Source organism: Muntiacus reevesi, chromosome 5 (assembly GCF_963930625.1).
Source record: "Muntiacus reevesi chromosome 5, mMunRee1.1, whole genome shotgun sequence".
In the NCBI taxonomy this organism is placed as follows: Eukaryota; Metazoa; Chordata; class Mammalia; order Artiodactyla; family Cervidae; genus Muntiacus; species Muntiacus reevesi.
In genome coordinates this window covers 48,097,159-48,108,099 of record NC_089253.1, presented here as the reverse complement: position 1 = coordinate 48,108,099, position 10,941 = coordinate 48,097,159, and the positions used below count along the sequence as shown (strand labels likewise).

General features: G+C 68.0%; 2 protein-coding genes across 9 annotated transcripts; both read right to left on the bottom strand.

Moving 5' to 3' along the window:
- Positions 1 to 434: 434 nt before the first annotated feature.
- Positions 435 to 3,358, bottom strand: CEND1 (cell cycle exit and neuronal differentiation 1). 2 transcript variants are annotated; one of them, XM_065936735.1, is made up of 2 exons: positions 3,259 to 3,358; positions 435 to 1,967 (listed from the first exon to the last, which is right to left on the bottom strand). In XM_065936735.1, exon 2 carries the CDS (start codon positions 1,868 to 1,870, stop codon positions 1,430 to 1,432), a length of 441 nt encoding a protein of 146 aa, XP_065792807.1. In that variant the 5' UTR covers positions 1,871 to 1,967; positions 3,259 to 3,358; the 3' UTR covers positions 435 to 1,429. The 2 variants fall into 2 exon arrangements, with proteins under 2 accessions (XP_065792807.1, XP_065792808.1); XM_065936736.1 differs by having other exon boundaries at positions 3,282 to 3,327.
- Positions 3,359 to 3,759: 401 nt separating this feature from the next.
- SLC25A22 (solute carrier family 25 member 22) lies at positions 3,760 to 10,807 on the bottom strand. Of its 7 annotated transcripts, none has more exons than XM_065936637.1 (10): positions 10,599 to 10,807; positions 7,581 to 7,719; positions 7,363 to 7,488; positions 7,198 to 7,253; positions 6,535 to 6,625; positions 5,925 to 6,043; positions 5,643 to 5,817; positions 5,400 to 5,554; positions 5,244 to 5,319; positions 3,760 to 5,166 (listed from the first exon to the last, which is right to left on the bottom strand). In XM_065936637.1, exons 2-10 carry the CDS (start codon positions 7,598 to 7,600, stop codon positions 5,016 to 5,018), a joined length of 969 nt encoding a protein of 322 aa, XP_065792709.1. In that variant the 5' UTR covers positions 7,601 to 7,719; positions 10,599 to 10,807; the 3' UTR covers positions 3,760 to 5,015. The 7 variants fall into 7 exon arrangements, with proteins under 7 accessions (XP_065792709.1, XP_065792711.1, XP_065792712.1 ...); XM_065936639.1 differs by having other exon boundaries at positions 7,581 to 7,714; XM_065936640.1 differs by lacking the exon at positions 10,599 to 10,807 and adding an exon at positions 9,310 to 9,328.
- Positions 10,808 to 10,941: the final 134 nt, after the last annotated feature.

Sequence of the window (10,941 nt, the reverse complement as noted above, 5' to 3'; positions counted from 1 at the left end):
GAGAGCTTGCTGCAGAGGGGGGCACAGAGGCCCAGCGGGGGGCACGGCCCCCTCCTCCGACACGGCTCCAGGCCAGTCAACCGCGCGCGCTGGTGCGGTGGCCCCAGGTCCGGGCCGGAGGTGGGTCCTGCAAGCTGGGCCTGGGTCCTCTAGGGCCAGGGCTGACAGGAAGGCCGGGCCTGGGCAGAGCCACAGGTGGAACCCACCCGGGTCAAGGGCACCAGGTGGGGGGAGGGGCTGGGGCGAGGCACCAGGGAGCCCTGGCCCCCCCCGAAAGCCTGCGGTGTGGATAGGTGACCCCCACACCCAGACAGGCCGCCCCGCCTCTCCCGACCGCGTGCAGTTGAGGACGCCAGCCCAGTCTTTAGATAACAGTTTATTTCAAACTGACCTCCACTCAGGCCCAGGGTTCCAGTGGCCAGCTGGTCAGGCAAGGGCACGTCGGGCTCCCAGTGCACACCGCCACCAAGACATGCGCCCAGCAGAGCGCGGTCTCCCTGCAGGCTCGACCGGGCTGTGGCCGAGGGTGGTGGTTGCTTGCCCAGCGCTTCTATTCAACCTGTTATTGCATTTATACGCTTCTTAGACCCCCAAGGACCCTGGGTGGGCAGGAGGGGCTGTCTGCGGGTGCTGGGCAGGCACGGCTGCCTCCCCGCCAGGCTCTTACTTGCCCCCAGGACAACCGCCATAGGATGGGGAGGGGCTCGGGGCGGGAAGCGTAGGGCCCAGCTTCAGGGGCCCCCTGGGTTCCAGCCAGAAGGTAAACTTCAAGAGCGCCTCTGACACCAGCCTGTGAGCTTTCTGTCCACCCAGCCAGGGCTCAAGCGAGCAGGCAGGAGACAGGGAAACTCAGCTAAGGGGACCACCCACCTTGGATCAGCCCACTGAGGCAGCCCACCCAGAGGAACCCCCATCCTGGCTACACGCAAAAGGCGGAAATGGGACAAACAGCCACACCCTTTAATGTCCCCAGGCTGGCTGGACCCAGCTCAGAATCCATCCCAGGCCCCTGCCCGGCCCTGCTACCCTGGGGGTTCATCAGGAGCTGCTGCCAGGAAGATCACAGGACCACTGGGGCCCTTGGCACAGGCTGGCACACTTGGGCAGGCAGGCCACCTTCAGAGCCCGCTTCTCTGTCCGTCCGCCAGTGCCCGGGTCCACACGGAGCCCCCACGCTGTGTCAGGGACCCACCCGCAGAGCCTGGGCTCCTTCTGCCCTCAGGTTCGGAGGGGTAAGTGCTGGGGACCGCTCGAGGGGGCTGGGTCTCCACTGCTGTCGGGGCCTGTCCACCTCTCTCTCCCTCTGCTTGTATGTGGGGGACACAGTATAGGTATTACATATATATAGATAGCGGTGTGTGAATTCGGCATGCACTAGACTCCCAAGGTCTGTACAGGATGTGGCTGTGCCCAAGCTGGCCACCAGCCATCATTTTTTTCGGACCAGGAAGGCGACCCCAAGAATCAGGGCTGCAGCAGCCACAGCCACACCCCCGGCCACCAGCAGCGGGGTCAAGTTCTCGAAAGGGCAGGGCCCTCGGCCGCTGGGGCCCCCACCAGGGGCCTCGCTCTCCTCAGCCCCATCCCCGGGGCCCTTGGGCTCGGGGGCTGCGTCAGGGGCGCTGGGGGCCGTAGGGGCTGGCTTCAGGTTGCTGTGGTTGTTGAGAAGGGCCGGGTCTGCCTTGGCTGGGGTCTTCTTGGCAGGTGGCGGCGTGGGGGCTGCCGGCGGCTCCTGCTTCTCCGCCTGGGCCTCCTTCTTCCCTGGCTTAGAGGACGGGGCCTTCCCGTCCATGGCGGCAGGGGCTCGGGCCTCGGCCGCGGCCTTAGTGTCGGCCTTGGGGCTGTTGGTCGGCTTCCCTCTGGACTCCATGCTGGGTGTATGGGCGGGCTGTGCAGGGTACGCGGGGGCAGGCAGGCGTCTGGACCACGGCAGCTCAGGACAGTTCACCCCTGGGCATCCTATGGACCTGGGGGGGAGACCCGATGAGACCGGTGTCCTGTGCAGAGACCCGCTCAGCTCTCTGGACCCTCCTCTCCCGAGGCTCAGCCTCCAACTGGCCTCAGCCACCTCCTGAGAAGCCTCTCCGAGCACGCAGGCAGGTACTGTGGGCCCCCTTTGGGCTGGGGTGTTGGGATGAGACCTGCTAGAGGCTTTAGTTCCCTCATCTGTGAAATGGTCTTGCCCAGGCATGTCCTATGTCCATCATGTCAGCCCATGGTGGGGAGGTCCTGACCGGGAAGAGAGCACCCACCCAGACTCGAGAAGGGTGTGTGGCTGGGGAGGTGGCTGGCACCCCATGGGTCTGGGCAGAAGTGACCGTGTACCCTTCTCGGGGCTGGGTGGGCTCGGGGTGGGAGGGCAGCGTGGGAACCCAGAGTCTGGGCTTTCAGGAACATGGGGTCATAATGGGCCCAATGTCACCAGGACCCCGATCGGACAAAGCCAGGGTGTCTCCCCAGAGGCTGGAGAAGCCAGCGGGAGGGCAGCGACAGGCCTGGGCTCCCAGCCGGTCATGGACCCCCTCTCAGCGCCCACCCCAGGACCGGCCTTGGCTGCTCCAGCTTCACAGCGGGGATCCCTTTCTGACCCTGAGGTCATGCCTGCCTCTGGGGGAGGAAGAAGTCCTTGGGGTGAGCCTGGGGCGGGCACCCCCGAGGCAGGGCCAGGCAGAGACTGGGCGCTCTGGGCAGTAGGGAAGGCCTGGCCCTGATCCAGAGTCGGGCGTGGGGCAGGGGGCTGGTGGCCTCACCACTCTGGACCCGTCTTCCCTCCCGGGAGCAGACCCCGCTGTCCGCAGCTCCTCTGGGAGGCTGAGGAACTCCACCTGCGCCTGCCGGGGAAGGGAGCCTGTGTGGGAGGCAGCGGCCCAGGACCCCACCCTGGCAATGCACACTGACATAGTGAAGGTCGCCTGAAGGTCACGCGTGGGAACGGGGGTGTCCTGGGGAGGACTGTCCCACTTCCAAGGAACCCAAGAGCCCCTCACCCCTGTCATTCTGGACGGGCACCCCGCTGCTGGGCATCAAGTTCCCAAAGGGCAGGTGGTCCACGCTCCCCCTCCCCCGGACCCTTGGTTATTTTGGGCTCATACTGACGTCACCGGCTGCCCCTCCCCCTCCAGGCGGCTGCGCCCAGGAGAGCAGGGGGCCCCGGAGCGCCCCCGGTGACCTTCATAGCGGAGAACCGTCGCTCTGTCCAGGGGCCCCGCGCCCCGCTCCCGCCCCAGATCCCCGGCCGCCGAGTCCCCGCCGCCTTACGCTGCTGCTCGCGGCGCTCCCACCTCAGGGCCGCGCGCTCTCTGCGGGACCACGGCCGACCGGACGGACAGCGGCGGGCGGCGGCTGCGGATGCAAGAACTGGGAGTTTCCCACAATGCACTGCTCCCGGCGCAGGAAGCGGGGCGGGGACCGCATCAGCGCGGGCTCCGCCCACCTGCTCGTGGTCACCACAGCGCCCCGGAGCGGCCGGGACCTCTGGGGCCCCCAAACCCAGCTCCGCTTTTGATCCGAAGGGTGGCTTTAGCGTCAAGAAGGTGAGCGGCTGAGGCTGGCTTTCTTGCATCCCCATCAGTCCTCGAGGGAGTCAAGAGGTCATTCTAACCAGGCTCCGCTACAGCCAGTGTGCCGGCCATGGCTGGGCAGGCGGACTCAGGACGGCAGGGGGAGGGGAGCCAGTTACCACACGAGGGGGACGCCCTTCACCCCCAAGAGTCTAGGAGAAGAGGCATCTACTTAGAATATTTATTTATCTTCTTACAGGACAAGACACAAAAAGTTACAACTTCTTAAAACTCTTCAAAGGAAAAAAATATAATTCTGTAAGCAGCAGCAGCAGCTTCCAAGGTACAGATGTGAGGGGAGAGAGCGGCTCCCAGGAACAACCGTGAACTGGGGGGCCCAGGCCTGAGCCCCAGGTAGTGTCACTGGGAAGGGGCCTCCGGGGAGGGGCCCGGGGTGGGGGACACAGCACCGCCACAGCAGAGCAATCACCAACACGACCACGTGGCTGGGGGCGGGGCGGCCGAGGGCCGGGGAGGGCGGAGCTTTACTAAGTGTGGTCAGGAAGGCAGGCTAGGCCCGGGGAAGACGGGAGGGGCAGCTCCTGGTGCCCCCAGGAGAAGATGCTCCCGGGCTCCATACTGGTCCTCATGCCTGCCCTCCCCTCTGGCCCACCAGGTCCTGGAGGGGGCGTGGCTTCAGAAGTAGGGGCGGGCGGAGACAGATTCCTGGACGGGGTCACCGGGGAGTCAAGGGCACACACCCACACGCGCACACGCTCCTGCACACACACACACACACTGCCTGGCCACTTGGGGACGGCTGGAGCCCCCCACAGCCGCCACCCGCCCCCAACATTCTCTCACACACACACACACACCTCGCATGCGCTGGGTCCCCAGCTGGGGACGGGGGCTGGGTCCCACAGTGGGGGCGGGGGACCTGTCCTGGGAGTCAGCACTCAGGGCCACCCCCCGTCTAGGATTCCTGGCTCAATATGGGGGGCAGGAGAGCCCGATCCTCCTGCAAGGCTGGCCAAGGCAAGAGAACAGCAGCGGGGGAGGCTGGACGGACAGACGGAGGGGTGGACAGAGCCGCTTGTGCTCGGCAAGTTAATAAATAGGTTTGTGCGGGGTCCCCTCTGTGGACTAGGGGCCAAGCCTCGGGGACAGGAGCTGGTAGACTGGAGGGGAGGGTCCAGCTTGCCCAGCCCAGGCTGGGGGCCCCCAGTCCAGAGACCAGCTCTATCCCTGGGGGTTGTTCAGACTGGGGCAAAGGTGGGCAGGGCTGGCTCCAGGAATGTAACGGTGTCAGCCTTTTCTAAGTAAGACGTTGGTCCCGGGGGTTGTGCAGGCAGGGCCCCGCCAGGCACGCGTGTGCACACCTGCACTCCCCCCCTCCCCACCCCCACCCATCCGGGTGGGGAGAGACTCTCGCGCTTTCCCCGGCGGGGGGCTGCCTGCCTCGGCCCCCTCTCTGGTCCTGCTCGACTGGAGGGCGAGGGGCGGCTGCCGGGCTCAGGGCTGGACACGTGGCAGCCCCAGCAGGGTCTCAGCGATGCCCAGGAAGTAGACCACTTGAGCGATGCCGAACAGCGGGGCGATGACCAGGGCGCGGCAGTAAGCGCCCTTCAGGAAGGCGGAGGGGCCCTCGTTCCGCAGGATCTTCCTTCAGGGAGATGGGGGGCGGTCAGAGCCACGGCGCTGGGGCTGCCCTGCCCTCCCCGCCCCTCGGGGCTCGCCCACCTGGCACAGTCCAGGAATCCCGAGTAGGTGTCCTCGTTGATGCCACGCTGCAGCGACTGGAGCCGGGTCTTCACCACTGCAAGGGGCACCCGGGTCAGCGTGGGCCCTCAGCCTGGACCCACCCCAGCCCCGCCCTGCCCCAAGCTGGGCACCGACCGTCACAGGGGTTGACGGCCACGGCGGCCGCACTCCCAGCCACGCAGCCAGCCAGGAAGGACACGTAGAAAGGCGACTTCTCCCCGGATGCTGGCCGGCCCAGCTCATTCAGGTTGGCGAAGAGGGGGAAGTAGACGATGGAGAAGGGGACGTCCCTGTGGGGGGACCGCGGGGTGACTGGCTGGGATTCGTGGGGCAGACGGGTGGGTGGCTGGGCCTCCCCTTGCCCTGCCTGCCCCCCACCTGAGCAGCGTGGCCCCCAGGCCCTTGTAGAGGCCAGCGATGCCGCGGCTCCGCAGCAGGTCCCGGGTCAGCTGCGTGGCTGTGGGGCGGGGGGTGGCTGGAGCCTCCACCGAGGGCTGGGCACTCCCCTGGCCCGAGAGCTGGGCCTGGGCGGACAGGATCTTCCTCTGGGCAGCTGGGGAGAAAGGGGGCGGCCTGCTGGTCTCCCTCCAAGCACAGGGTGGGGGCGGGGATGGGGTCCAGCTGGTGTCCCGCCATGCCCCACCTCCCCCACACCCTCACCGAGGCGGCCCGCGTCCTGGAGCTGGATCTTCAGCATCTCCATGGGGGTGGTCACGATCACCTGGCAGGTGCCTGCCCCACAGCCCGCCAGCATCTCCTTAAACAGGGTCAGCTTCTGCCTGCAGGAAGGAGGGTGGGGCTGCAGGGCAGAGTCAGGGGACCCTGCGGCTGGCGGACGCGAGGGGTGGGACCAGTGAAGACAGGCAGCTCCCCCACCCGCCCTCCAGTACAGGCACCGAGCCCGAGACAGCCGGCTCACAGCGGGGCCAGGGACGGGCTGAGGACTGTTCTCGGCAAACAAAACTGGGGGCGGGGTGGGCGGCTCAAGTGCCCCGTGGGACTGCTGCTCTTTCAGCTGCACCCTCAGGTGACAGGGAAAACTGGCCAGTGCCCCCAAATCTCAGCCTACAAGGGGCAGCAGGCAATGGCTAGGGGCCAAGGACCCCTGGGGCCTGAGCACCGCGGATTCAGCATCAGAGGAGGAGGAGGAGGGAGAAGCCCTGCAGGTTGGGTGAGGGGGCCCCCAGGACGACGGAGCTTTGGTCCTCTGGAGGCACGGCTCCCCCTCCCTTCGTGACTGTGGCCCCCAGCAGTCAACCGAGCCCCTCACCCGTCCTTGGAGAGCTGGTATCGGAAGAAGTCGTTGGCTGCCAGCTTGATGGCCTTCTCGGGGGTGACGAGGGTCAGGTTCACGGCAGCTCCTGCGTGGCGCGCGGATGGGTCAGCAGCCGGGGCCGGGAGGCTCTCAGCGGGCACTCGCCTCAGTTGGCAGAGCCCTCCCCCCGCCCGCTCACCCACATTTGTGCCTGGCAGGGGCGGGGGCCGGCGGGGCCGGGGTAGCGGCTCCTCCTCCAGGTCCAGCGGGTGGGCCTTCGTGAGGAGCACCCCCGCTGCCGTATAGAGGTGGGGGGCCTGGGGGGGGGGCGCATCCAGCTTGGGGTGGGCCAGAGCTGAGGAGGCCCTCTCTGTGTGAGGACTCCGCTGCACAGCGTCTGGGCAAATCCAGGCTTGGTGGTGTCTCCTAAGCAGCTTTGCAGTCAGGCCCCGCCCCCTCCCCCAGTGTCCTGGCACAGACACGGTCCTGCCTGTCCCGGGAGGCGGCGAGGCCGCTGCGATGCACACACAGGTCCCGCCGTGCTGGGTACTGGCAGCGGTGGAGGACGGGGCTGAGTGCTGCCCTTCCCCACCCCACACCCCGTGCAGGTGCAGCCAGCCCCCACGGGGCACGTCCCCACCGTCACACCAGGCCTTCCCGCTCCCCGCCCAGCCTCACCGCGGTACATCCCGAAGTAGCCCTCTGAGCGGATGGTCTTGATGAGGCAGTCGGACCTGCAGCCCCGGCAGGGAGGAGTGAGCCAGGGGTCAGCCAGGGTCCAGCTGATCCGGGCAGGAGCGCCCCCAGGCCTGTCCTCCCCCCCACCCCAGCCCGCCAGCTCACATGCTGGTGTACACGCGCTGGCCATTCTGCTGGTTCTGCAGCCTCGTCTTGGCCAGGTCGATGGGGAACACGCAGGTGACCCCAATCAGGCCGGCGATGCCGCCATTGATGAGCTTGGCTGGCAGGCTGCGTGGGCAGATGGAGGTCAGGCGGCCTCCTCGGCCATAGGTCAGCAGGGAGGGAGGGCAGGGTAGGGTGAGGCTGGGCTGGGTTCTGACCTGATCTGCTTATCGGCCATTTAACTCGGGAGCACCCAGGTAGGAGCCGCGGAGCGGGATGCCAGACAGTGGGGGAGGGAGCGCAGGGCGGAGGCGGGTCCTCTGCTTTCAAGGGTGTTTCCAAACCAGCGCTTCTGTCCTAGGAGAGAGGGGACTGGAATCAGCGGGGATGGGCAGACAGGAGAGGCACACCAGAGGAACAGGCTTCCCCATCTCCCTTCCAGGTCCCCCGCAGGGGCTCCGAGCGGCTCCCCCAGGCCCCCAACCCCGCTCGGGTGGGCCCCATGTTGTGGGCTCGCAGCGTGCCGTGAGGCCCACCACCTGGCCCCATCCCTGGGCCACCTGGCTTCCTCTCAAGATCCCCCACCAGCGCGTCCTCCCAGCTGGCCTTGCTCACGCTCACGTGCAAGGAGCCCTTTAAAGGGCCAGCCGCCTCCTCCCCTGGGCTGGGCTGTACCAATCCCATTCTTGAGCAGCCTGCTCTGTCAGGATGGGGGTGAGAGAGCCCCAGGGCCCCCGCGGGGCTCAGCTCACAGCTGCCCAGGTAGATGCGGCCAGCGCAGGTGCAGACCTTGCTCCGTGGCAAATCCAGGCTGGAGCCACAGACCACTGCTCCCCTGGAAGGAGCAACCACAGCCAGCCCTGTGCCCACCCCCCCAGGAACTTCACCCCCTGACTGCTCCCTCCCCTCACAAACACACATGCCCAAGGAGGGTGGGGGATGGCAGGGGATCCCCCCCACCCCCCCAAGGAGGGCGGGGGATGGCTAACCCTCTGAGGCTCCCTGTGTCTGGTCCACCACCTATTCTGGGGGGGCAGGCCCAGGAGGCCCCTCTCTCTAGGGGCAGGGCTGGGGACCCAGAGCCAGCCCCAGGGGCCTCCTGCGGGGGGCGCCCCCCAGCCTGCGCCGAGACCAGCTGTCCCTGCCTCGCACCGGCCGCGCCGCTACTCGGGTCACACGGCTGGCTCACCCTGCCGTCGCTCGCGGACCGGTGACCTTCACCCCGGCTTCCCCGGGTCGGGCGGCCCCCTGGCCCCTCGGCAGCCCGCCGCCCCCGCCGTGGCCCCGCTCACCCCGGGCGCGCAGGACCGGCTCCTCCACTGCTCCTCCTGGAGACTCCAGCCCGCGGGCGGGCGGGCGGGCGGGCGGGGGAGGGCCAGGGCCGGGGGCGGTGCCGGCGGCGGGGATTGGCTGCGGGGCGGGGCGGGGCGGGGCGGATCTGGGGGGGCGACTTTCTCTTTCAGTTTGGGCGGGACGAGGCGCCCCGCCGCCCGGGGAGAAAGGATGAGAAGGGGGTGTGGCAGCTTCTGGGAAGCTTGGGCTGGCCTCCGAGCCCCCTTCAGCCCGTGAGGCAGCGGGTCTGACGGGCTAACCCAGCCAAGCCACGCAGCCGGTTCGAGGGGCCCCAGCCCGCGGCCACCGTGCACCCAGCTGCTCCTCTGCGGCCAGCAGGCGGGCTCTGGTTAGGGCCCTGGGGCCCCAGGAATGGGGCTCTCTCTGCCCGGGCACAGGGAATCTGCAGCTGTGGGGTGGAGATGGGCTGTGCCCACCTGTGTCTGTGGACCGTGTGTCTTCTGGGAGGTGCATTTCAGGGAAAACATGCAGGAGCAGAGAAGACACGCTTGTCTGCTGCAAATGCCAGGGGGTGGCTGGATCACAGAGACCCACCGGCTGCCACCCACACTCCCAAAGCCCTCTGCCCCCCCAGATGCCTCCCACCCCACTTACCCAGAGCCTCCGTGCCCCAGTCTCAGAGAAGAGCCTGACCTCTGCACTTCAACCCGACTCTCTCTCCCCACCCCCACACCCCAGGTGCAAACACCACAGCCGATTGTTGTCCCCGACCCTTGGGGACAAGGTCCATACTCTGCCCTCTTGGACCTGAGCAAGCCCACCAGCCCCACCCCCTGTCCAGGGTAAGGGACACCTGGATGCTGGGGTCCCGGAAGACGGACAGACTCTCCAAGGTGGGGAGGGGAGCAGCTGTCCCGGGAATAGAGGCAGGCCTGGAGATCAGAGCCTGAGACCGTCAGCCCTGGGTCCCACTCTGCGCGCTGGGATGGGGGAGACGCTTTAGAACCGAGTAGTGTGGGGAGGGGCTCTGCCAGGGGAGAACTGGCAAGGGGTCCTCTGGACCAGGAAGCCTCCTTTTCCTGTCCTCACTCAGTGGTTCCTACCACTTGCTCATGAGAGCTCGGAGGGCCCTCCCTTGCACCCCAGGTTGCCATAGAGACCCGGCAGCCCCAGCCAGGTCTGAGGCCCCGGGCTGTCAGCCCTCCCTGTCCCCCCTGGCTCCCGCAGCGTCCTCAACCGGGGTTGCAGGCGAACGCTGAGCTTAGCTGTGACAGCTCAGCTCAGAGGCCACCCGCAGGATCATGCTGCTGCCTCCAGGCCCCCCAGGAAGTAAAATCTGCCACGAAAGAAGCCCCTGGACTCCCTCACCCCCAAGAAATCAAAAGGCTGTGAGGCTCCAAGTCTGCTGCTGGCCCTTCCCTCCCCATTCATCCCCCCCGCCCCTTGCCCAGGGGAGGCACTTTCAGTCCCAACGGCTGGAGGGGTGCCAACCCGGCGACAAAGGAGGCGCGGAGTGGGGGTTCAGGGCTGCGACTGGAAGCCCGGCTCAACTCCCCGTCCAGCTGGAAGAAGTCCCCATGGGGCCCGGATCACCATGCTGAAGCCCGCCAGACGATGGCGACTTCAGCCACCCACGTGTCCACGTACATCCCGCAGGGCCCCACGTGAGTGTCCCCCACGGCCCGGCTCGTCCCTTGGAGACTAGCCTCCGTCTCCCGACCGGCCAGGACACGTGTGCGCGGGGAGCGCGCCCGGCACCGCCCGGGGCCCGGCCTCCCACACTCCGGCGGCAGCGGATCCGAGCATCCGCCGGCGCGGGCTCCGCAGAAACCGCCTCGTCCAGGCAGATGTCACTTCCCACAGCCGCCGTGGTGCCCCTGGCCCCCGCGGCCGGGCTGCACTCGGGTGAGCTCAGCGGAAGGAGCCGCCAGGCGGGCACTCACCGCGCGCTCTGCCGCCGCCGCCGCCTCTGCCGCCGCGCTGGCCTCCCCGCCTCGCCGCGCGCCCGGCTGCACCTAAGCGCGGGGGCGCGTCCGCTCGGCGCCGCGCGCGCTCCGCCCCCGGCCGGCGGCTGGCTCGCGGACTCTGGCTCCCCCTCCTGGCCGCCACGGTCACTGCGCTCGGCAGGCCCCAGTCCGGCGCCAGCCTAGGTCTCCAAGGTTTCCTAGGTCTCCAAGGAGACCCTAGGTCTCCAAGGGTTTTCACCGGGCGTTCGACCTCCCCTCGGGTGCATGGGCCAGGGACTACTCCCGTCAGGCCAGCGGATGGAGGGTGCGCTGGGACGAA

Coding starts and splice junctions, on each gene's coding strand:
- SLC25A22 (XM_065936637.1), bottom strand. CDS start 7,600: ATGGCCGATAAGCAGATCAG. Junction 5,555..5,642: donor CTGGGGGCCACGCTGCTCAG/GTGGGGGGCAGG, acceptor GTCCCCCCACAG/GGACGTCCCCTTCTCCATCG. Junction 5,320..5,399: donor GGCCGTCAACCCCTGTGACG/GTCGGTGCCCAG, acceptor TGCCCCTTGCAG/TGGTGAAGACCCGGCTCCAG.
- CEND1 (XM_065936735.1), bottom strand. CDS start 1,870: ATGGAGTCCAGAGGGAAGCCGACCAACAGCCCCAAGGCCGACACTAAG.